Below are 22,669 nucleotides of genomic sequence, written 5' to 3'. Positions count from 1 at the left end.
AAAGGCCTAACTCAGTTACCAAAAGAAAAAGAAAAACAAAAAAGGCCTAACTCCCTCTTATCTCCAACCTCCTCTCCGCTCTTTTTCTATACAAGAACAAACGAACAGGAGGTCCTTTCAGACATCAAGGCACGGCCATGGTCTATTCGCCCCTAGACCAAATCTAGAAGATCTAAACTCGCCAACAGAAGAAGAGAAGAGGAGCACGAGAGAAGACATGAGATGATGGCACGTGTGGTCTAGTACGGCGTGCACATGCCTTGTTTCGCTCACTTCTCCTTCGCCTCCGCTTCCTCCTCCTCTCCCTTCTATTAATAGATCCCGGGTTTAATTTTCCTTTGGGTTTTTGGTGGTGAGGTTTGTTTGATTTCAAGCTCCACCTCCACTGCTAGACATCTCCCATCTCTCCTGTGATTTGACATCGGAAAAGAAGGCGACCAGACATGGCTTTCCTTTCACCTCTCCATCTCTCCTTCTCCCCATAGCTCTTGGGTCTATTCGGCCTTCTAGACCTTCCCTTCTACTCCTCCTTACTCTATTTTTCTCCTCCCCCTGCCTTCTATCATCCACTTCTCTTCCTTATATTTAATCTCTTCCTTGTTTTCTTTCGGGCTCCGTTGGTGAAGGGATGGAGGAATTCTCCCACTTGGGTGGTGGAAACTCTAGGGGGTCTTTCATATACCTTTCCTCATCGTCGGCCGCCGCCGCCGCCTCCACCACCACCACGGCATCCCCTACTCCACCGCCGAGCTCCGCCGCCTACGGGCGGAGCTTCAATCCCACTGCGCTGCTCCAAAACCCTAGCCCTTCAACCTTCAAAACCGAGGCCGGCTCCTCGCAGCACCAGTCTCAGAAGCTTGGGGAGATGTCGCAGAGCGATGTGGAAGCTATCAAGGCCAGGATCATCTCCCATCCTCAGTACTCCAGCTTATTGGGAGCTTATATGGACTGCCAAAAGGTCATCCATTCTGAATTCTATAGCCTGTAGAACCATAAATCTATAACTATGCAATCCTCTTGGCTTACCGGCAATAATTCCCATGCGTTTCTCTATATAGGTGGGAGCGCCACCGGAGGTGGTCGCGCGGCTCTCGGCCATTGCCCGCGAGCTCGAGGCGCGTCGGAGCTGCCGACACGAAGCATCAGCCGATCCCGAGCTGGACCAGTTCATGGTGCCGTTCTCAACCTCCTCTCTCTTCCTCTATATCTATACCTCTCGTTTTCTAACTATTTGAACTATATTATAGGAGGCCTATTGTGACATGCTCGTTAAGTACCGGGAGGAGCTAACGAGGCCATTGCAGGAGGCCACGGACTTCCTAAAGAAGGTGGAGTCACAGTTCACCGCTCTCACCAACGGCGCCTCAGCTCGCTTCTTGTCTACTGGTAATGTGCTGAAGGAATCGTTCCATTATAATATGATCCAAGCTAGGGAATCTGAGATAAAAGGAAAACGCTTTATTTCAGGGCCTTGGGATTTATTAATTCACTGTTTGTCTTTCCATATCGTCAGTGAAAAAGAGGTGAAGAGAAACTGTAGCTCTCGTGTTTAGGGTTCCGCACACTTTACTCTCCAACAGTGCAATGCCGAGGGGTCTGGCAGTATGGAAAAAAAGTACAAATATATTTGCGAGGCCCTTCCCACCTTCCTCCATCTTTCACGCTGGTCTGGGGAGAACCTTGACCGATTTGTTCTTTAATATTATATGAAACATTTATTTCTATTTTTAGAGTTTTAGCTTCTAGAAATAAATATAATAACGTGAGATATGGGTGGGAAAGCAATAAGAAGGCTCTCCATGACCCCATCACGAGGCTATGGTATCAACCGGCTCTTATATATGGTCTCAACCTCTAATCTCTTCCTTTATTTAGGTGCCAATCTATTTATTATTGTTATTATTATTGTTATCTTTTTCTTTTTGTGCATTGTTTATAGAAGAGAAAAAGCAGGAAGACAACCTCCCTGTTTATCACAGTAATATATAAATGTACGGAGCGGAGGTGAGGAAACCACACGTTGGTGCCTAATAAGCTAGAATTTTCGGTGCTGACAAGGCCCGTCTTTAGGATTCCAAGGAGTATCCTTTCTCGAGAATAAATGAGCAATAGTGTCATGGCTCGTTTTTCCTTTTTTTTTTTCTTTTTCCGTAGAACATCATGACTTTCTTTAACATTTCCATTTCGAAACGTTTCCCTCTCTCTCTCTCTCTCTCACACGCACACAAACACGCACACCCCCACCCCCACCCCCCGCCCAGCCCTCAACATGAGGTGTCTCATCTAATCATTCTCGCACGCACCCATCAACAATACCAGGTACTTGTACTACTACTACTGTAGTATATTTTTGTCAAGGTTCGACACCTCGACTTCACTTCGACCCCCATGGCATCCTAGTACTTTGAGGATGTAATAGTTCACCGTAAGAACTTTTATAAAGTATATGTAGAATTATATTTTCTATTTAATCTATGCGAGATATATGGAACGAATGTAGGTAGGTAGTGCGACTGTGTTTAATGCATCTTCCAATGCTTAGAAGTGAACGTTTATAAATTTTTATATATGTTATTTGAAAACGGGAGCAGTATCTGAAGGATGGTTTAATCGGTTTCTTTAGTTTATGTGTGCAGTTTTATGAGGTCATGAACACATGCCATGTTAATTATGAGGTGTGCTTGTTGCCCATAGAATTAGTAATATTTCGTAATAGCATTGGAGCGGATGCAAATTGGCTTTTTGATGGAATAGATTGCAGCTCTTTTTTCTAGTCCTGCTGTGAAGACTCTTACATATTCATGAGGCGAGCTGTATGTGGATTAAATGTCGATGAAGTTCTGTTTGATTGGGAAGGGCTGCCAACTTTGACAACTGATTCAAGTAGAGACATCTGGAGAAGAGGATAAACAATATGATGATTGAAGTGTCAAGTAATTGGAAGATAATGATGCCTTTTTTCTTTGTCAATAGAGAAAATAATGATATGTCAATAGAGAAAATAAATCGTCCGCCAATCATAAACTCTGATGAAAATCTATGACAAGCTACTCAACATTTTTATTCAGAATTCTTGAGAATCAATGAATCAAATGAGTCAAACCTCTTTGAATCCATGCTTTTGTAAGATTTTCAGGTTATTCTCCATTGACATCTTTCTAGGCAAGCCGCTGATCATCGATCATAGCTGCAGTGGAGTCTTCATGTGCCTGATTGCTTTCATGAATATCATCACTGTTATTGCCAGAGGAAAATTCTCCTCGAAATCCTGCCTGCCTATATTTATTTTCAATAATTACCAATTGTATTTGTAGCATATCATGTATTCCTTGCTTTGCTTAATTGGCGTATTTCTGTAAAATATAAACATTTAAGAATTGATAATCCTCCAAGAGTATGTTAAGATTTGTTAAAAATTTATCTTATAAAATGTATCGGACTTTTTTTTTGATGAAAAGAATTGGGCATTCACCCAGTCCAAGATTTTATTAAACTCAATAAAAGTTACAAGTTAGCCATGGTCAACAAGAAGTATTGGACTATAATATGTTGACCTATATAAATTATTGTGCATTTGATGCACAAATGATTTTCTTGAGCAAAATGATGAATATATAATTGGAACTAATTCTGAGGCACATTATGAATGAGACACCCCTAGAGTTGAAATTTTTATCCTTAGAACTTTATTGCCTCTCTTGCGCCAAATCATAGAAAAAATATTGGTTGGATCAAGTTAGTGGTGCATTAGTCCAATCACAAACCAACATGCATCAGTTTCACTCCGTTTTCCCTCTTTCTTTTTCTTAGTGTGCATGTTGATTTGTGGCTGTACTGATCACCGTTGAACTGGTGGATCTGGTCCAACCAATAATTTCACCAAACCATGCATCAAGGTATACCCCTGCCGACCAAAACTTATGGTCCAAAGAAGAATTAATAGTAAATGTGTTTTCTTTACACCTAGGAACTTCCCTTGTCATTGGATTCTAGTAAACATAATACCTACAGAAAATATTCTTGTCCTAGTGTCCAAAGGCAGTTGATTTTCTTGATGACATACCTTGGCACATTAATTGGGACAAACCCTCCAATTGTGCTCATCCCTTCATAAAATAGAGCACAAAAATGGTTATAAAGCAATGTTTACATTTCAAAAAATTAATAACTTAGTGCTCATGGAAAAGTAGAGGGTGTTGGATAATAAACTTGATTCCTAACGTAATGTGGCATCCAACTAGCATCCTAGCTGGAGAGTCAAAGTGAAGTCAAGATCAAGAAGATGAAAGGCCAAGGGTCACAAGAGTCATCTTGAGTTATAGAAGATCGAGAGTCATAAGTTGTAGAATGTGAACAGTCATGAGTTATATGAGATTTAAGAGTCATGGGTCATGCATATATCAAGAGTCATGAGTTAGAAATATTAAAGATCAAGAGTTATGAGTCACATGTAGAAATTTTTAGAGTCATATGAAGTCTATATAAAGGATTGTAAGCATCCATTTGTAAGGTGTGAGTTGAATGAAAATTATTCTTCTTCTAAACTTTGTTCTTGAGAGTTTCTACCACCTTCTTTTTGAGTGTTCTTTCTCGTTTTCTAACAAAGTGATATCAGAGTTAGATTGATCCAATGGCCAATAATACAATGGCATTTTTGGTTCTTTAGCTCACCAAAGACAACTACAGGAATTGGTGCATCCAAATGAAAGCATTGCTCAGCTTGTAAGATGCATGGAAGATGGTGGAAAAAGACTATGTTGAGTCTGAAGATGAGGTGACTTTGATGGAGAATCAAAGGCAATCGCTAAGGGAGTCAAGGAAGAAGGATAAGAAGACTCTTTTCTTGTTTTATATTTAAGGGTTGGATGAAGCCACTTTTGAGATTGTTACAGCTGCTACAACATCAAGACAAGCCTGAAAATTTCTTCAAAAAACATACAAGAGTATTGATAAGGTAAAGAATATTCGTCTTCGAAATCTTAAAAGTGATTTTGAGTCTTTACAAATGAAAGATTCAGAATCTATTGCTGATTATTTCACAAGAGTTATGGTAATTATTAATCAATTAAGGAGGAATGGTGAAACTCTAACCGATGTTCGAGTGGTGGAAAAGGTGTTGCGGTCTTTGGAACCGATTTTTGATTGTTGTTGTTGCAGCCATAGAAGAATCCAAAGAGTTGGAGGAAGTGACAATTGAAAAAATCATGGGCTCTTTGCAAGTTCGTGAGAAAAAACTTAACAAAAGAAAGTAAGAAAAGCCATTGGAGCAAGTTCTACAAACGAAGCTTAATACAAAAAAATATTATGGAAGAACTCAAGAAAGAGCCCAAGGATGAGGTCGAGGCCATGGCCGAGGACGAGAAAGAGGAAGAATCGAATGTGGCTCATCAAGCAATGAAGAGAAGGAGCAAGATTGAAATCCTGTAAGAGGAAGAGGACGTAGTAGAGGAAGGCCATATGATGGAAGGAGGTGTGATAGATCTAATATTCAATGTTATAATTGCAAGAAGTTTGGGCACTACTCTTCAAATTATTGGAGTGTTACTAATCAAGTTGATGAGAAAGTTAATTATGGTGAAAAGATAAATGAAGAAAAAAAGGCATTTCTATTATCAGCATATAAAGGAGAACAAGGCAACAAAGAGAAAGCATGGTATCTTGATACGGGAGTGAGCAATCACATGTATGTCAAAAGAAGCATGTTTGTGAAGGTTGATGAATCAGTTGGTGGTCAAGTTACTTTTGGAGATTCTTCTAGAATTTTAGTAAGGAGCAAAGACACTATTTTGATTCGTTTGAAGAATGACACTTATACATTTATTTCCAATGTTTACTATGTGCCAAATATAAAGAATAACATTTTGAGCTTGGGGTAACTTTTGGAGAAAGGTTATAATATTCAAATGCAAAATCATACTCTTGCTATAAGAGATTCAAATAGATTGATTGCAAATGTTGAAATAACAAAGAATAGAATATTTTTTCTAAACATTCAAAGTGAAGTTGTTATGTGTTTTAAGGCTTGTTTTAAAGATTCATCTTGGCTTTGTCATTTGAGATATGGTCATCTTAACTTTGGTGCGTTAAAAATTTTTATCTAAGCATGATGTGGTGAAGGGATTGCCATTCATAGAACATTCAGAGCAGCTTTATGAAGGTTGTCTTTTCTACAAATATCACAGAAGGAGCTTTCCAAATGAAGCAATATATTAAGCACGGGAGCCACTAAAACTTGTGCACAAGGCTATTGAGAAAAATGGAACATGGAAGTTAGCTACTTTACCGGACGGGCAGAAGGCAATTGGAGTAAAATGGGTATATAAGTTGAAGAAGAATGCACAAGGTGATGTAGAGAAGTACAAAGCAAGCTTAGTGGCCAAAGGATATAGTTAAAGGTATGGTATTGATTTTGAAGAGGCATTTGCTTCCGTTGCTCGTATAGAAATAATTATATTGATAATTTTTTTGGCAGTCAGTTTAAATGGCAAATATTCCAAATGGATGTGAAATCAGCTTTTTTGAATGATTTTCTTAATGAAGAAATATATGTTGAACAACCACTAGGTTATATCAAAATAGAAGAAGATGAGAAAGTTCTCAAGCTAAATAAAGCTTTATATGGCTTAAAGCAAGCTCAAAAGGCGTGGAACCAAAGAATTGATTCTTACTTTCTTGAAAATAACTTTATGAAATATGAGCATGCTCTCTAAGTAAGGTGAATGAAAAATGGAGATATATTTCTTGTTTGTTTGTATGTCAATGACTTGATCTTCACAGAAAGCAATCCAAGCATGTTTATGCAATTCAAGGAATCTATGATTCAGAAGTTTGAAATGACAGACATTGGCCTTATGTCCTATTTTCTGGGTATAGAAGTGAAGCAAACTGAAAAGTGCATTTTCATTTCACAAGAAGGATATGCAATGGCTATATTAAAGAAGTTCAGGATCAAAGATTGTAATTCGACAAACACTCTAATAGAATATGGCACAAAATTAACGAAGTATGGTGATATAGAAAAGATTGATCCTACTATGTTCAAGAGCCTAGTTAGAAGCCTTCATTACTTGATATGCACAAGGCTAGATATATTATATGGAGTTGGACTTGTGAGTCGTTATATGGAGGAGCCAAAATCATATCACTTGAAGGCCGCTGAAAGAATCTTCTACTACATCAAAGGTATTATTGGAGAAGGCTTATTTTATTCTTCTTCCAAAGATTTTTGTCTTGTAGGTTACTCGGATAGTGATTGGGGAGGAGACTTGGATGACAGAAAAAGCACTTCCGGCTATGTCTTTTACTTGGAAGACACTGAATTTACATAGTATTCGAAGAAGCAACCAATTGTTACTCTTTCTATATGTAAAGCTAAATATGTAGCTGCCTCCTTCGATGTTTGTCATGCAATTTGGCTAAGAAAGCTACTAAAGGAGATACAATTTCTACAAAAGCAATCTACAAGATTGTCCGCCATATCAGTAGCCAAGAACCCCATCTATCATGAAAGAAGTAAGCACATTGATACTCGATATCATTTTATAAGAGTGCACGTGAAGGACAAGGAGATCGAGCTTGTGTATGTCAAATCTCAAGATCAAGTGGCGGATATATTCACCAAACCTCTCAAAGTTGACACTTTCTAGAGATTAAAATTCAAGCTTAGAATAATTGATGGAAGATAATAAACTTGATTCCTAAGGTGATGCAGCATCCAACTAGTATCCTAGTTGGAGAGTCAAAGTCAAGTCAAGGTCAAGAAGGTGAAAGGCCAAGGGTCACAAGAGTCATTATGAGTTATAGAAGGTTAAGAGTCATAAGTTGTAGAATGTGAAGAATCATGAGTTATATGAGATTTAAGAGTCATGGGTCATGCATATATCAAGAGTCATGAGTTAGGAATATTAAGGGTCAAGAGTTATAAGTTACATGTAGGAATTTCTAGTGTCACATGAAGTTTGTATAAATAGTTGTAAGCATCCATTTATAAGGCATGAGTTGAAAGAAAATTATCCTTTTTCGAAACTTTGTTCTTAAGAGTTTCGACCGCCTTCTTCTTGAGTGTTCTTCCTCATTTTCTAACATAGGGGAGGAACAAATTACATAGATCTAGCAAGAGGTTGCAAAGTGTGGGGACGAAAGGGAGAAAATAAGAACAAACAAATAGTTACATGGAGTTCTGAATTTTCTCCTCATTTATGCTTTGTAACCTACAAACTAACTAATATATTTTTTTAAAAAAAACTAGTTAAAACTTCAAATAATATATGTAAGGTTTCATGATATCCTTGAAATGCTAATTAATCTTTTTGTGTGGGAATAATTGTTCATTATTAAAGAAGAAGATTCTTTTCATGTTAGTCGTGTATACCACATGAATTTTTAAGCTGAGATTATCCAATATCAATGTTTTTGGAGAACATATGGCCCAATTCACTGCAAAATATAATTAACTAATCCATTTTGCATATCAACCTGCAAATTTTATATCATGTCATAGAGTTCAAAATTGCAATTTGACTTGGATAACAATCAAGTTTTTCAATTTGAAGTGTTTGACCAAATACAATTTTGTAGCAGTAGCTTTTATCGGAGCAAATTTATTACTGTACATCTACAGAAAAGTATTCTGACTAAGGTTCTGTTAGAATACTTTAAATGGAATTTTCCGTTTTAGATTCTAACATATTAGGCTCTGAATTATGACATATCTACTTCAGTCGGCGCACAGCAGCTGCTTCAAACAGACAGGAGTTGCAAGATCTGACTGACTTGTATGGCATCCAAAGGGCATAAATGGCACGTAATCTCAGTAAATAAGCATCACTACTTGCATCGCCTCTGCTAATTCTGACAGCATTTTGTTTTCAGTGAATCTTTTCTAACGCTCTCTTTTCTAATATCTAGCCGTATAACACTGTTCCAATGGTGATGCTAGACATGTTTGCAGCGTGGAACATACGGACATTAGCTTACGAAGACAGTGGAATTACGTACCTACTTTGCAGAGAAACTAGTGAAAAGGATTCAAAAAGCTGTTATCAGAAAAAAGAAGTTTATGCCTCATATTGGCATCATGTATTTGTACCTAAAACCTCATCATCTGGATTATTCTAAAGTTTCTCGTATCCTGAACCACTTCATTTGTAATGTGGAGGAAAAGGGTGGGCTATATCATTCTAAGAGCATCTTCTTTGGGACTATATCTGTTTTTTTTTTCAAGGGGATATCCACCAGCTATATCACTTGCCAACTTTCTATGTACGACTTATTTTCTGGATGGGTTCAAACTAAGATCCAAGACTATAAGGTACAGCCTGACAAAGACCTTGATGCCATGTTTGTCTTGACTTCTTCATACTTCAATCTTTCTTTGGAAGCATTTTTGTGTTTAGTCTCAGGTCAACATCCAGTTTTCTCTGGCTGCTGACTCTAGTTCAATATGATGGCTTCTGAAATTGGACCATTGGCGTTCCAAGTTCATCCTGTCTTCTTATTATTATGATAGAGGGAGTTCAGATCCTATCCAGTTAGTGATTGAAGTGGAGACAAGCATAGTTTATTTTTCGTCTAACAACCCCCCCCCTAGCTTGAGATTCTCAGGGTTTCTTTGTAGCTTTTTAATTTGCTCTTGTGGATCCTGCAGATGAGAAATGTGAAGGTGTTGGATCCTCCGAAGAGGACCAAGATGCCAGTGGAGGTGAATCTGAGCACCCGGAGATTGACCCCCAAGCCGAGGACAAAGAGCTGAAGCAACACCTTCTGAAGAAGTACAGGGGGTACTTGAGCAGCCTTAGGCAAGAGCTGTCCAAAAAGAAGAAGAAAGGGAAGCTTCCAAAGGAGGCACGGCAGAAACTACTCAATTGGTGGGAGCTGCACTACAAATGGCCTTATCCTTCAGTATGTGTTACACTTCAGCTAGTATATCATTCCATAAAGAAGATACATCAAATTCCATTTACCATTCTTTATTCCTAACGTAGATTACTGAATGCACTAGGTGCATTTTTCGTTTGCTAGCATGCAACATGTTCTCGTTCCTTTTAACATTTGCAATAGCTACATATAGCTACATCTGTGCTGTTCTTCTGCGAGAAAAAAGAAAGAGAAAATACTTTCTCTAATTAGCTTGTGTCTAACGTACGTAACAATGGGCAGGAAACTGAAAAGGTGGCCTTGGCAGAATCAACGGGCCTCGATCCAAAGCAGATTAACAACTGGTTCATCAACCAAAGGAAGAGGCATTGGAAGCCATCCGAGGACATGCAATTTGTCGTGATGGATGGATTCCATCCACAGAATGCTGCTGCTGCTCTCTTCATGGAAGGACAGTTCATGGGGGATGGCATGTACCGCCTTGGCCCGTGATCTATGCCTGGTACAACCAACTTATAATTCATCCCAGGCATGCACATAAGTCTCCGCATATAACCATATCTGTGCACACGTACGTACATGCAGGATTATCGTTATTTTTGAATGGGTATTTTACTTGATCATTATTAAAGTACTTAGCAGTATAATTGTAGTATAGCTATTTTGGCAGTTTCAAAATAGTTGCTACAGTAACATGTTCATAGTGCCAATCTTTGGCCTTCGACCGGAGGTCATCTGTTGCTTGCTTCAGAATTTTGTGCCTCTCTCTCTGTCTCTCTGTGTGTGCGTGCGTGTGTGGCTTTGTTTGGCTTTGTGTGGCTTTGTTTGGATTTTTAGTGCTAATCCGCGACTCAAATTGCACTTGAGTTAATCAGACCCGGCCTGATCTGCTTTTGAAGACCCATGGGTCGGGTCTAGGTCAAAAACTGGAGTATTTGAAAAGTGGCATGGGGATGGGTTTTGTTATATTTGACATAACCCAATCCATATATCATCCAAGACTAATTAGGGTCATAAAAAATATGCATGATTTGATCCAAACTTGATTTAGCTTAACTTCAAAACCCAAATTATGTAAATATCTCTTCCCCCCTCCCGAAATCCTAGCGACCCTTCTCTTTTCATCTGGTCTCTCTTAATTATATCAAAGTATTCAATGCTTGTTTGGTGGGTCTTATTTACAATGTTCTCAAGTTTGCAAGCTTGTACATTAAGAATGTGTTTCTAAGTAAATTTTTGAAATAAAAATTCATGTTTGAATTAGAATGCCTTTACTGTAACTATCAATTACTATGATTTAAACTATGAAAAAAGTTATGTACCCACAAAAACAAAGAAAAGAGCGACCTAAAAATATAATTGAGTTAGGTTGAGGTCAGACAAACCTTGATCCAGTTTGACCTAATTGCATACTAGGTCCCGTGGAAATAGAGAAGGGTGCTAGCTAGCTGAGAAAAGGCTAGTTAGCCAATTGGATGCTTCATATTAAACAACTTGCTACAAACTTTGAACATATATCCTGCAACTTTAGACTACTTTGTTGATGCTGATTAGATAAAATTGTTTTCTTAGCTTTCAACCTTTATTAAGTCTGATGGAGGGCAAAATGGATCGTCCTGCTCAGGACGAGATCATCCCATTCTAACCGGGCAGACCTCAGCACCAACCAGGCCAAACCTCGGTACTGTTAAGAGCTAGGCCGATTTCGGACTTCGCCGAAGGCTCAGTCGACTTCGGCTGAATCTCTCCGCTACTATAACCTGCAGCAACCTCTTCTAATGCTTGTAATGATGTCCCGAGCCCAAGCTCGGAGCGCCTTGCTGTGTCGGCTGCGAGCCAAAGAGCTCCTTCGACCGCAGGACTATATGACGACGTGCCCCAACCAAGCTTGGGACGCATTTATATTTGCCAACGCGCCCTGGCCGAGCTCGGGGCGCCTTTATATTCGCCGACACGCTCCGACCCGAGTTCGGGGTGCCTTTATACTCGACAACTCGCTCCGGCCAAACTCGGGGCGCCCTTGATATTTGACGATGCGCCCCGGCTAAGTTCGGGACACCCTATCCAACAACGTGCCCCGACCTTTGAGCTCAGGGCACCTTACCGAGCAAACCCCAGAATCGGAGAGGCTAGGCCGACCTTAGCACCCACTAAACCGTCCTCACTGAATATATGATGTGACCTCTCATCGAGCTTGACCTCGCCTACGACCGCATCCATATGCGTGCCCACACCCGCACACGTGGTCGTATATTACAACTTCACTGTGCCATACTTTGCTTGCTGGCCAACGACAACCAAAGATAATGCCATGCTGCTCCAGCCATACTGTGAGATACGAGCTGAAGTCAGGGCTGTCGACTTCAGCCCCTTTCTTCTTTTGGGAAGAGCCGGAACAGAGGATCGCGATGGCGATCCTTTCCGGCTCCTCCGGGGACAAACGGGGCAAGGGCGTCGCGGGTATCCCACGGCACCCCCCCTTTGGTCAATCCGCGGCCAACCGCGGCTGCGGATTTCGCTCGACCGCCTCGATTTTCGCGGCGGAGAGCCGTTACGAGGGGGGTTGAAAAAAAAACCCCATTTTCTTCTCAATCGGTCACCTCCAAGCCCCCTCTTCCTCCTCCTCCCTCCTTCCCTCCTCTTCCTCTCCTTGGTGACCGGCGTGCCCTCCCGTCCGATCAACCGTCCGAAGCCCCTTCGTGGGCCATCCCCTGTTCCAAGATTTGTTTGGCTGTCGGAAAGCCCCACCATCGTTGCCGCCACTTGACCGCCGGACTGAGCCACCTGCAGTCGGGATCCGCCGCCTCCATCGATCGCCGGTAAGCCCCTTCTTTGGCTCTTCGTTCCATTGCCATTTATCCTTGATTTTTCTCTTTATTTTGGCCCCAAATTGAGACCATGCTCGATTGTCTTCACGCCGGGAGCCGAAGCGGCCGCCGGCCGCCACTGCGATGGCAGACCATCGACCGAGCGACGGTCCTTGGCCACCTAGGTCGGCCACCCCGTCGGATCTCCCTTCTCTCTTCCCCTTCCCCTCCCGTTCTTCCATCTCCCCTGTCCATGGGGAGCTTGTTGAGGAAGAAGGCCCACTGTGGGCCGTGAGCACTATGATGGCTCTAGTTGAAATGAAAGAATTAAAGGAGCAGTTGCAGGATCTTTTTGATAAGGATTTCATCAGACCTAGTGTTTCACCTTGGGGAGCTCCAGTCTTATTTATAAAGAAGAATGATGGTAGTATGAGATTATGTATTGATTATCGAGGGATAAATAAAGTAACAATAAAGAACAAGTATCCTCTACCAAGAATTGATGACTTATTTGATCAATTAAAGGGTGCTCAGGTATTTTTCAAAATTGATCTTCATTCTGGGTACCATCAGTTAAAGATAAAAGCTGAAGATGTGCTTAAAACTGCTTTTCGAACTCGGTATGGGCACTATGAATTTTTGGTCATGCCTTTTGGACTGACAAATGCCCCTGCAGCTTTTATGGATCTGATGAACAGGGTGTTCAGACCCTTTTTGGACAAATTTGTAGTGGTCTTTATTGATGATATCTTGATCTATTCTGAGAGTCAGGCCGAGCACGAGCAGCATTTGAGGTTAGTACTGGAAACCCTAAGACAAGAGTAATTGTATGGTAAGTTGAAGAAAAGTGAATTCTGGCTAGACAGTGTGATGTTCCTAGGGCATGTAATATCTAAAGAGGGTATCTATGTGAATCCAAAGAAGATCGAGGCAGTGGTCAACTGGAGCTGGCCCAACAGTGTTACCGAGATTCGCAGTTTCTTGGGCCTAGCAGGATATTACAGATGATTTGTTGAGGATTTTTCCTCTATTGCTGTACCTTTAACTCGACTAACTCGTAAAGGAGTTAAGTTTGAGTGGTCAGATAAATGTGATAGCAGATGGTTAGAGTTACTGAAGGATTATGATTTGTTTATTCATTACCATCCGAAAAAAGCTAATGTGGTAGCAGATGCACTAAGCAGAAAATCCACTGGTAGTATTGCTGCCTTACTCACCTCTCAAAGGAGAATTCTGGAAGATCTGAGGAGAGCAGAAATTGAGGTATGTTGGCATGACCCTGTTGCATATTTGGCAAACCTATGTGTCCAACCTACCTTGATAGAGAGGATCAGGATTGTTCAAGCAGATGACCCTCAGTTGCAAAAGCTTAGAAGTGATATTGAATCAGGTTCTCAGTCAGAGTTCAGACTTCATGAGGATGGATCATTTAGATACAGGAACAGAATTTGTATTCCAAATGACTTCAATTTAAAGAATGAAATTATGAGGGAAGCTCATAATACTGGATATACAGTGCATCCTGGGGGTACTAAGATATATAAGGATTTGAAAGGTATATTTTGGTGGAATAATATGAAGAGAGAAATTGCACAATTTGTGGCTCGGTGTTTGACATGTTAGCAAGTTAAAGCAGAGCAACAAAGACCGGTAGGGTTATTGCAGCCCCTACCACTTTCTGAATGGAAGTGGAAACACAACACTATGGACTTCGTCTCCGGGTTGCCTCGCACTTCTAGAGGTTATGATGCTATATGGGTGATTGTGGACAAATTGACAAAGTCGACACACTTTTTGGCATTCAAAGTAGGAATGACATTGAAAAAGTTTTCAGAGCTCTATATTGAATAGATAGGAAGGTTGCATGGAGTACCCGTATCAATTGTTTCCAATAGGGACTCGCGGTTTGTATCTCACTTTTGGGGTAGTTTGCATAAAGCTTTGGGGACCACTCTGAGCTTCAGTATAGCTTTCCGCCCTCAAACTGATAGCCAATCAGAAAGAACCATTCAGACCTTGGAAGATATGCTAAGAGCTTGTGTAATGGATATGAAAGGTTCTTGGGACCGTCACTTGTCTTTGGTTGAGTTTGCATATAATAACAGTGACCAGGCAAGTATTCAAATCGCACCTTATGAGGCTCTATATGGAAGAAAGTGTAGATCACCTATCTGTTGGGATGATGTTGGTGAAAGAAAAATTATGGGCCCCGAGATTGTGCAACAAACAGTAGAGAAGATCCAGTTAATCAGGGAACGCCTCTGGATAGCTCAGAGCAGACAGAAATATTATGCAGATAATAGAAGAAGAGAATTGGAATTTCAGGTCGGAGATCATGTGTTTCTGAAAGTGTCTCCTACTAAAGGGGTGATGCGATTTGGAATACGCGGAAAACTCAATTCACGCTATGTGAGCCCCTTTGAGATTCTAGAAAGAGTAGGAGCTGTCGCATACAAATTGGCACTCCCACCTTTATTGTCTGGAGTTCACAATATTTTTCATGTTTCTATGCTAAGAAAGTATATTTCAGATATGAACCATGTGGTAGAAGTGGTTCCCTTGCAGCTTAAAGAAGATTTGACATATCCTGTCCAGCCTGTACATGTGGTTGATAGAAAAGAACAAGTGTTGAGGAGGTGCACGATTCCTTATGTTAAGATCCAGTGGAGCAATCACTCAAAACGTGAGGCTACGTGGGAACTGGAGGACAAGATAAAGAAAAAATATCCAGATCTTTTTGCAAGCTAAGGTATATTAAATTTCGAGGACGAAATTTTTCAAAGGGAAAGAGAATGTGAGAAACGGGCTGAAGTCGGCAGCCCCAGCCGACTTCAGCCCCGTTCTTTTTTGGGAAGAGCCGGAACAGAGGATCGCGATGGCGATCCTCTCCGGCTCCTCCGGGGACAAACGGGGCAAGGGCGCCACGGGTATCCCGCGGCACCCCCCCTCCGGTCAATCCGCGGCCGCGGATTTCGCTCGACTGCCGCGATTTTCGCGGTGGAGAGCCATTACGAGGGGGGGTTGATAAAAACCCCCCATTTTCTCCTCAATCGGTCACCTCCGAGCCCCCTCTTCCTCCTCCTCTCTCCTTCCCTCCTCCTCCTCTCCTTGGTGACCGGCGTGCCCTCCCGTCCGATCAACCGTTCGAAGCTCTTTTGTGGGCCATCCCCTGTTCCAAGATTTGTTTTAGTTGTCGGAAAGCCCCACCGTCGTCGCCGCCACTTGACCGCCGGACTGAGCCACCTGTGGCCGGGATCAGCCACCTTCGTCAACCGCAGGTAAGCTCCTTCTTTGGCTCTTCGTTCCATTGCCATTTATCCTTGATTTTTCCCTTTGTTTTGGCCCCAAACCGAGACCATGCTCGGTTGTCTTCACGCCGGGAGCTGCAGCGGCCGCCGGCCGCCACTGCGATGGCTGACCGTCGATCGAGCGACGGCCCCTGGCCACCTAGGTCGGCCACCCCACCGGATCTCCCTTCTCTCTTCCCCTTCCCCTCCCGTTCTTCCATCTCCCCTGTCCATGGGGAGCTTGTTGAGGAAGAAGGCCCACTATGGGCCGTGAGCACTATGATGGGCCATTGGGCCCTGTCCACTATAGGCCCAACTTGGGCCTAGTCCACTACAGGCCCAACTTGGGCCTAGTCCACTGCAGGCCCAACTTGGGCCCACTCCAGTTCGATTGGGCCCAGTAGGGCAGTACCCTTGTGGGCCCAACTTGGGCCCAGTTCAGATCCGAGCCCGGAACCCGAACCGAACCAAAACCCGAACCCGTTTGGCCAATAAATGAAATTTTGCAGTTAAGCCCTTGGCAGTATATTATTTCACAAAAAGGTCTTTTATAATTTGTATTTGATCCCTATAGGAAAGATTTATTATATAAAGGTCCCCAACTATATTTGTTTGGTCCCTTTACTCAAGCTTTATATGAAATAATACTATATAATTAGGTATTGGCCCCTGAAATGAATTTTTATTGTATAAAATAAACCAATTAGAGGCCTACCTTGGGGGCCCTGTTGGGCCGAGTCTAGTAGTATTATTTTTGGATTTTGCTTAGCTCTGAAATTTACAAAAAAATTAATTAAATGTTAACAGGTGAACCTGATCTGCCTACCTGAAGTAGAGATTAAGCGAGAAGATGTAAGTAACTCAATATTTCAAGTGTGATTTTCAAATTATTTGATAAACTGATTAAGTTTTGACATATGTTTTGTATTCAGTAAAATGGATCAGGCATGTTAAATTTTATTTGAAAATCATGTTATATGCTCTGAAATCCATGAAATATGACTAGACAGTTTATGAAATCTATTTTTGTATATATGCATTCTCAACATGGCTATGACCTGTTCTGGCCCCGCCAATGAAAATTATACGTTGGACCTGTCGACTTGTAATCTGTAAGGAACCGGTTTTGACACCGCGCCACCGGTGATTAGAATAGTGGTTTCTGGACACTGTTGCCATCAGTGACTAACAATAGTAGTTTCTGGCACTCTATGCAACCCATGCCACTGGGTTATGTGGCCGTAGCCTATTATGTTGAGATTCTGGTATCGGAATTTTTGAAAAAATGATAATAAGTTTTGAAAACAGTAAAACGATGTTATTTATGATTTATTCCACACATTATCCTGTATTTTGATCTGATATGCTCTAACCCCACTTTGGGATATTTTGTTGCTTACTGGGCTAGTGTAGCTCATTATTTTATTTTCTCTGTTTTTTAGATCCAGAGCCTTGATCGCACGGAATTAGGGAGTGCGTTAGCTTTTCCGATAATTTCTTAAGTTATTGGCATTTCAGTTAGATTAGTTTGGACATTTGAATTATGTTAGCAAATGTTATTTTGGAATTTTATAAGACTGCTTTTGAATGAGTTTAATTATTTATGTCAATTTTAAGCATATGTGATTAACCCTTAAATAAGTATTGAATATATGTGATTGCTTTGATATGATCTGCTGCCTTGCATGCCTGTGCGGCCCGCCGTGCGAGTGTACGGCGTCTGCCGCGCCTCGGACTCGGGGCGTGATACATATCCTGCCACACCTATCAACGCCTTACCGTTCACAAGAATGGCTTATGCTATGCACCCTAAGCAAGCTCTAGCTGCGCACCATCGAAATAGAAGCCATCTTCTCCTATAATGAGGACGGGTCATACCTCCATCACATAGACACCTCTACGGATACTTTAAATAGCTCCATTAGGTAATGCCCAGAAGACCTTTTTGGACCAATTAAGATCCATTCTAACTTGAGCGTCGGAGGACCCTCACCAAAACTACTGGTGAGGCTTTGTGCAGATACGTCGTCGCACGGAAAGTGGTCTTCCTTTCTCCGCTTCGGTCGGCAGCTCTCCTGACTCCCCCGGCATGGTCACCCTCGGGCCAAATTTGAACCACAATATTTGGCGCTAGAGGAAGGGCTTGAGTCGTGATCATGAGGTTAAGGAGTCACGGAGCTCCAAATGCATCCAGTAGTCGGGTATCAACACCCGGCAACTTCCTTCAAAGTCCATCCCCTGCAGCACCAGCATCGGCGGACAAACCCCTCAGGTCTAGCCAGAGCAGGTTTATCTACTCGCCCAGCAAGTCCAAACACTGACTACGGCTGTTCAAGGCCTCCAACAGGCAGAAGCTTCATCCGTCGCTGAGCTCGACAAGAAAGTTGAGAAATTGGAGCGACAAATCCAGACGCTCCGGAGTCAAGTCGTGGAGCATCATAAGGAGCACGGCCGATCAAGAACCAAATCCCTCCGGCGCAAGAGAGATCCTCCTCGACCTGAGATCCCGGCTCGTCCTAGGTCTGCCCTCCAGAAAGCTGGAAAATATGCCCCCCTCCAAAGGTTTGGGAAGTATGCTTCCCTCACATCCACCCGGGTCGAGATCTTTATAGAGATTGAGGATCGCAGCTATCTCCAACCCCCATCAAAGATGCGATCACCAGAGTTGCGGAAGTGCTCGAACAAGTACTGCCGCTTCCATATAGACCACAGCCATGACATGGAGGACTACTACCAGCTCCGTCATGAGATCGAGGCCCTCGTCCGCCAAGGACAGCTGGGTCACTTCGTTCGAGGTCAAAGCCACCAGGAGGAAGCCTAAGGAACAAAGCCCAGAGCTGCGCGAGGGGCAGAATGACAACCGTCCCATCGCGGGCACCATCAACACTGTAACCATGTGCCCTACACGGTGGCAGCTTCTTGACCTTGGGGGGCAATGGCGAAGCCTTCATCTCCATCGGCCCGGATTTAGCGGACCAAAGCTTACGAGCTGGAATTCCTAGATGGAACTTTAGTCCCTTGAAGTTGAAACTCCAGAAATCTCAAAATATATTTTTAATAAAAATTATTTCCTAGGACTTCTTTGAAACATCTCCAAAATGTCTAGATGTACTCAACACGCTTCGGTTGTCCCTACGGCATGAGCAACAAGTCTGCAAAATCACCCCTCGAGCTTGGTTCAAGGCGCCCTGCAATGTCAACCACGAGCCAAAGGGCTTCGCGACTGCAAGATACAAGTCTACAAAGTTACCCCTCGAACTCTGCTCGGGGCATCTTGCAGCGTCAACCGCGAGCCAAAGGGCTTCCGCCATCGTTGGAAGCTTCGCCGATGACCCTGGCCGAGATTGGGGCGCCCTTTATATTCGCCGACGCACCGCATCTGAGATTGGCGTGCACTTAATATTATTCACCGACGTGCCTCGCCCTTAATGACGTCCCGGGCCCGAGATTGGGGCACCCTACTGTGCCGACTACGAGCTAAAGAGCTCCTTCGACTGCAGGATTACACGATGACGCACCCCGACCAATCTTGGGGTGCCCTTATATTCGTCGATGTGCCCCGACCGAGCTCGGGGCGCCTTAATATTTGTCGACACGCCTCGACCCGAGTTCGGGGTGCCTTTATACTCAATAATCCACCCCGGCCGAGCTCGAGGTACCCTTGATATTCGACGATGCGCCCCATCTAAGTTTGAGGCGCCCTATCCAACAACGGGCCCTGACCTTCGAGCTTGGAGCACCTTACCGAGCAAACCTCGGAATCGGAGAGGCTAGGCCAATCTCAGCACCCACCAAGCTATTCTTACCGAATATATGATGCGACCTCTCATTGAGCTCGACCTCGCCCACGACTGCATTCACGTGCGTGCCCACGCCTGCACACGTAGCTGTACATTACAACTTCACTGCGCTATGCTTTGCTTGCTTGCTAACGACAACCAAGGACGACGTCATGATGCTCCAGCCATACCCTGCCACACCTATCAATACCTTACCGTTCACAGGAACGGCCTACGCCGTATGCCCCAAGCAAGCTCTAACAGCGCACCATCTGGCTAAAAGCCATCTCCTTCCATGATAAGGAAGGGCCATACCTCTGCCATCTAGGAACTTCCACAGGGACTATAGATAGTCCCATCAGGTAACACCTATGGGATCTTTTTGGACCAATTAAGATCCATTCTAATTTGAGCGTCGGGGGGCCCTCACCGAAACCACCGATGAGACTTGGTACAGGTCCGCCATAGCATGGGAAGTGGTCTTTCTTTCTCCGCTCTGAACGGTAGCTCTCCTGACTCCCCCAGCGTGGTCACCTTCGGGCCAAATGTAAACCACAACAAAGACTTTGATCCAACGCATCTATTTCTTTGAGACAACACAAGATAGCTAGCCTTGTTTTATAATCGCAAAAAAGCAAAAGAGAAAATATTTAGTATTGATTTTTTCCCTCATGAAGTTTTTGGGTTTTCTTCAAGGGATTTATATTTCAAAACATATAACATTTTGCAAAAAAAAATTTCTTTTGAACAATGCCCAAGATGTGAATCCTAGACCTCATGAGAGCATGTCTAAGGTGATAGCCAATTGTGCTAACAATTATTGGCTTGCCTACTCCTTAGATCCTTTTATTATATGAAGTTTATATAGTGGTCAATATTTTCCTTATGTAGCGTGTATTTGGAAAGTAAAATGATCAATTTCCACATTACTTTTGTACCATTCTCCAATTGAGATTTAAGGTTAGCTAGGTTGCAGACTTCTCTTGTTGGAAGTGATCCAAGGCTCGAAATTCATTAGTGGCATTGATCCGATTAGGGAGAGGAATAAAATTTCTTCAACCTACTCAACTTAAATTTTTTAAAATAAAAAATAGAAAAAATTTGGAAAAAGTAGGATCTTGGTATCTTTGTCTTTTTATAATAGATAACAAAACTGAATTATAAAGCTTTTATTACACTCATGAGGTTCATCCTTGCACAATTCGAGTCAAATTCTTATTTAGTTAAAAGAGGAAATAACTTTTTGGAAATAAATATGGCCAATATAAATAATTATAAAAAACTAAAATCATATAATAGGTAGATCTTAAATATGACCAAATCTATCATGCCTCAAACTCAGAACGTAACAAACGCCGCATACCTGTATGGCAGACCATACGGGCATCTAAGGCTACAGATCGTATCATAGCGATAATAATTTCTAAAAAATTATTTAATCAATAATTTATTCAAATAATTCTTACGATGGTTCTAAAGTGACATAAGTCAACATAAGCTAATTATTAATATAAATCAAATAAAATATTCTAACTAGTCAGACTAAAACACCAACTAAAGGTAATTCCAGGAGACCTAGCGCACTCCCCAAGTTCCGAGCAACTATGCATCTAGATATGAAAAATTAAAGAAAACATAACAATGAGCTATACTAGCCCAGTAAGCATCATAATATCCCAAAGTGGGCTCAAGACATACCAAATAATTAGTTAAAGGACCAAAAATAAACTAAAAAATAAATCATTTCTCGAATAATGCATATTTCTATTTTAAAAATTATTATTATTTTCATAAACTAATACTTGAAATCCAACATCAGGCTATGGTCACATAACCCAGTGGCATGGGTCAGAATGCATAAAGTGTCAAAAACTACATTTATTAACCACCGGTGGCATAGTGTCCAAACACCACTATTCTAATCACCAGTGGTGCGGTATCAAAATCAGTTTCTTAAATTATAATATTCATTGGCGGGGCCAAATCATAGTTGTACTAAAAATACATAGATATGAAATAATTTTTTTATAATTTGTCCGGTCACATTTTTTAGATTTCATAACATAGCACATAATATATTTTAAAAATATTTTCTATCATAACATTAACATGCTTGACCAGTTTAACAAAGTATAAAATAGATAGCATAATCAAATTTAATCAACTAATTATTATTTTACTAAAAGCAATTTAGAAAATGCACTTTGAAGTATTAGATTACTTACCTCTTTTTACTTTAAAAATTTCACTTCAGTTAGACTGGTCCGGTGCACCTCTTTTAATATCATTAAAATATTATTAATTTTATCATCATTTCAGAAGTCAAGCTAAGTCAAAATTAGATACTATTGGAGAACATCCTCATGCCCCCAAAGCAAGTCAATCAGGTGACAGTGCCTGATAGTGCCTGATGAGAGCACAAAAGTACAATCGTCATACCATCTTAATTAGTATTATAGTTAATTTTTATGATAAAATTAATTAATTAACGTTGTATTTGTGTTTGAGTGCAAGGAATTCAAGAGACCCAATAACATTGGGTTTGAGCCCAATGCCCGGCAGATCGAGCTCAACAAATTCCCCAGCTGCCATGCAAGCATGAAATCCTGCGCCGTCCATCAGATCACCTTCCAAATCAGTCCCGCATCAAGGCCCCGCGATCGTTCCCATCGCAGTCGTCCATCTTTTCAGCTCCAAGTCGTGATCGGATCAACCTCCCACACCCGTGAAACATCCTAGTCATCCCGCGCGTCTCCTTCCTTCCCGTGATCCCATTCTTCACGCGCGCATCCTTCCTGTGATCCCATTCTTCACGCGCCGGCTTCCCAGCGATCCCGTCTTCCGAATGCCAGCGCCTCAGCCCGCGTCTCACCCTTTCGAATCCGGCCATTGGAGACGTCCGCCCGTGATTTTCCCCCAA

The 22,669-nt window shown here is 41.9% G+C and overlaps 1 protein-coding gene across 1 annotated transcript; it reads left to right on the top strand.

The window, feature by feature from the left end:
- Positions 1–44: 44 nt before the first annotated feature.
- Positions 45–10,629, top strand: LOC103713687 (homeobox protein rough sheath 1-like). The gene is made up of 5 exons (XM_008800700.3): positions 45–958; positions 1,059–1,172; positions 1,248–1,386; positions 9,647–9,900; positions 10,159–10,629. Exons 1-5 carry the CDS (start codon positions 629–631, stop codon positions 10,366–10,368), a joined length of 1,047 nt encoding a protein of 348 aa, XP_008798922.1. The 5' UTR covers positions 45–628; the 3' UTR covers positions 10,369–10,629.
- Positions 10,630–22,669: the final 12,040 nt, after the last annotated feature.

This window comes from Phoenix dactylifera, unplaced genomic scaffold (genome assembly GCF_009389715.1).
Source record: "Phoenix dactylifera cultivar Barhee BC4 unplaced genomic scaffold, palm_55x_up_171113_PBpolish2nd_filt_p 000503F, whole genome shotgun sequence".
NCBI classification, from domain to species: domain Eukaryota; kingdom Viridiplantae; phylum Streptophyta; class Magnoliopsida; order Arecales; family Arecaceae; genus Phoenix; species Phoenix dactylifera.
The sequence above is the reverse complement of the archived record's forward strand: the minus strand, read 5'-3'. Positions and strand labels throughout refer to the sequence as shown.

Bases quoted from the DNA above. Each gene is read 5' to 3' on its own strand.
- LOC103713687 (XM_008800700.3), top strand. From the start codon at position 629: ATGGAGGAATTCTCCCACTTGGGTGGTGGAAACTCTAGGGGGTCTTTC. The intron at 959-1,058 runs GTCATCCATTCT...TTCTCTATATAG, and splicing joins CTTATATGGACTGCCAAAAG to GTGGGAGCGCCACCGGAGGT. The intron at 1,387-9,646 runs GTAATGTGCTGA...TGGATCCTGCAG, and splicing joins AGCTCGCTTCTTGTCTACTG to ATGAGAAATGTGAAGGTGTT.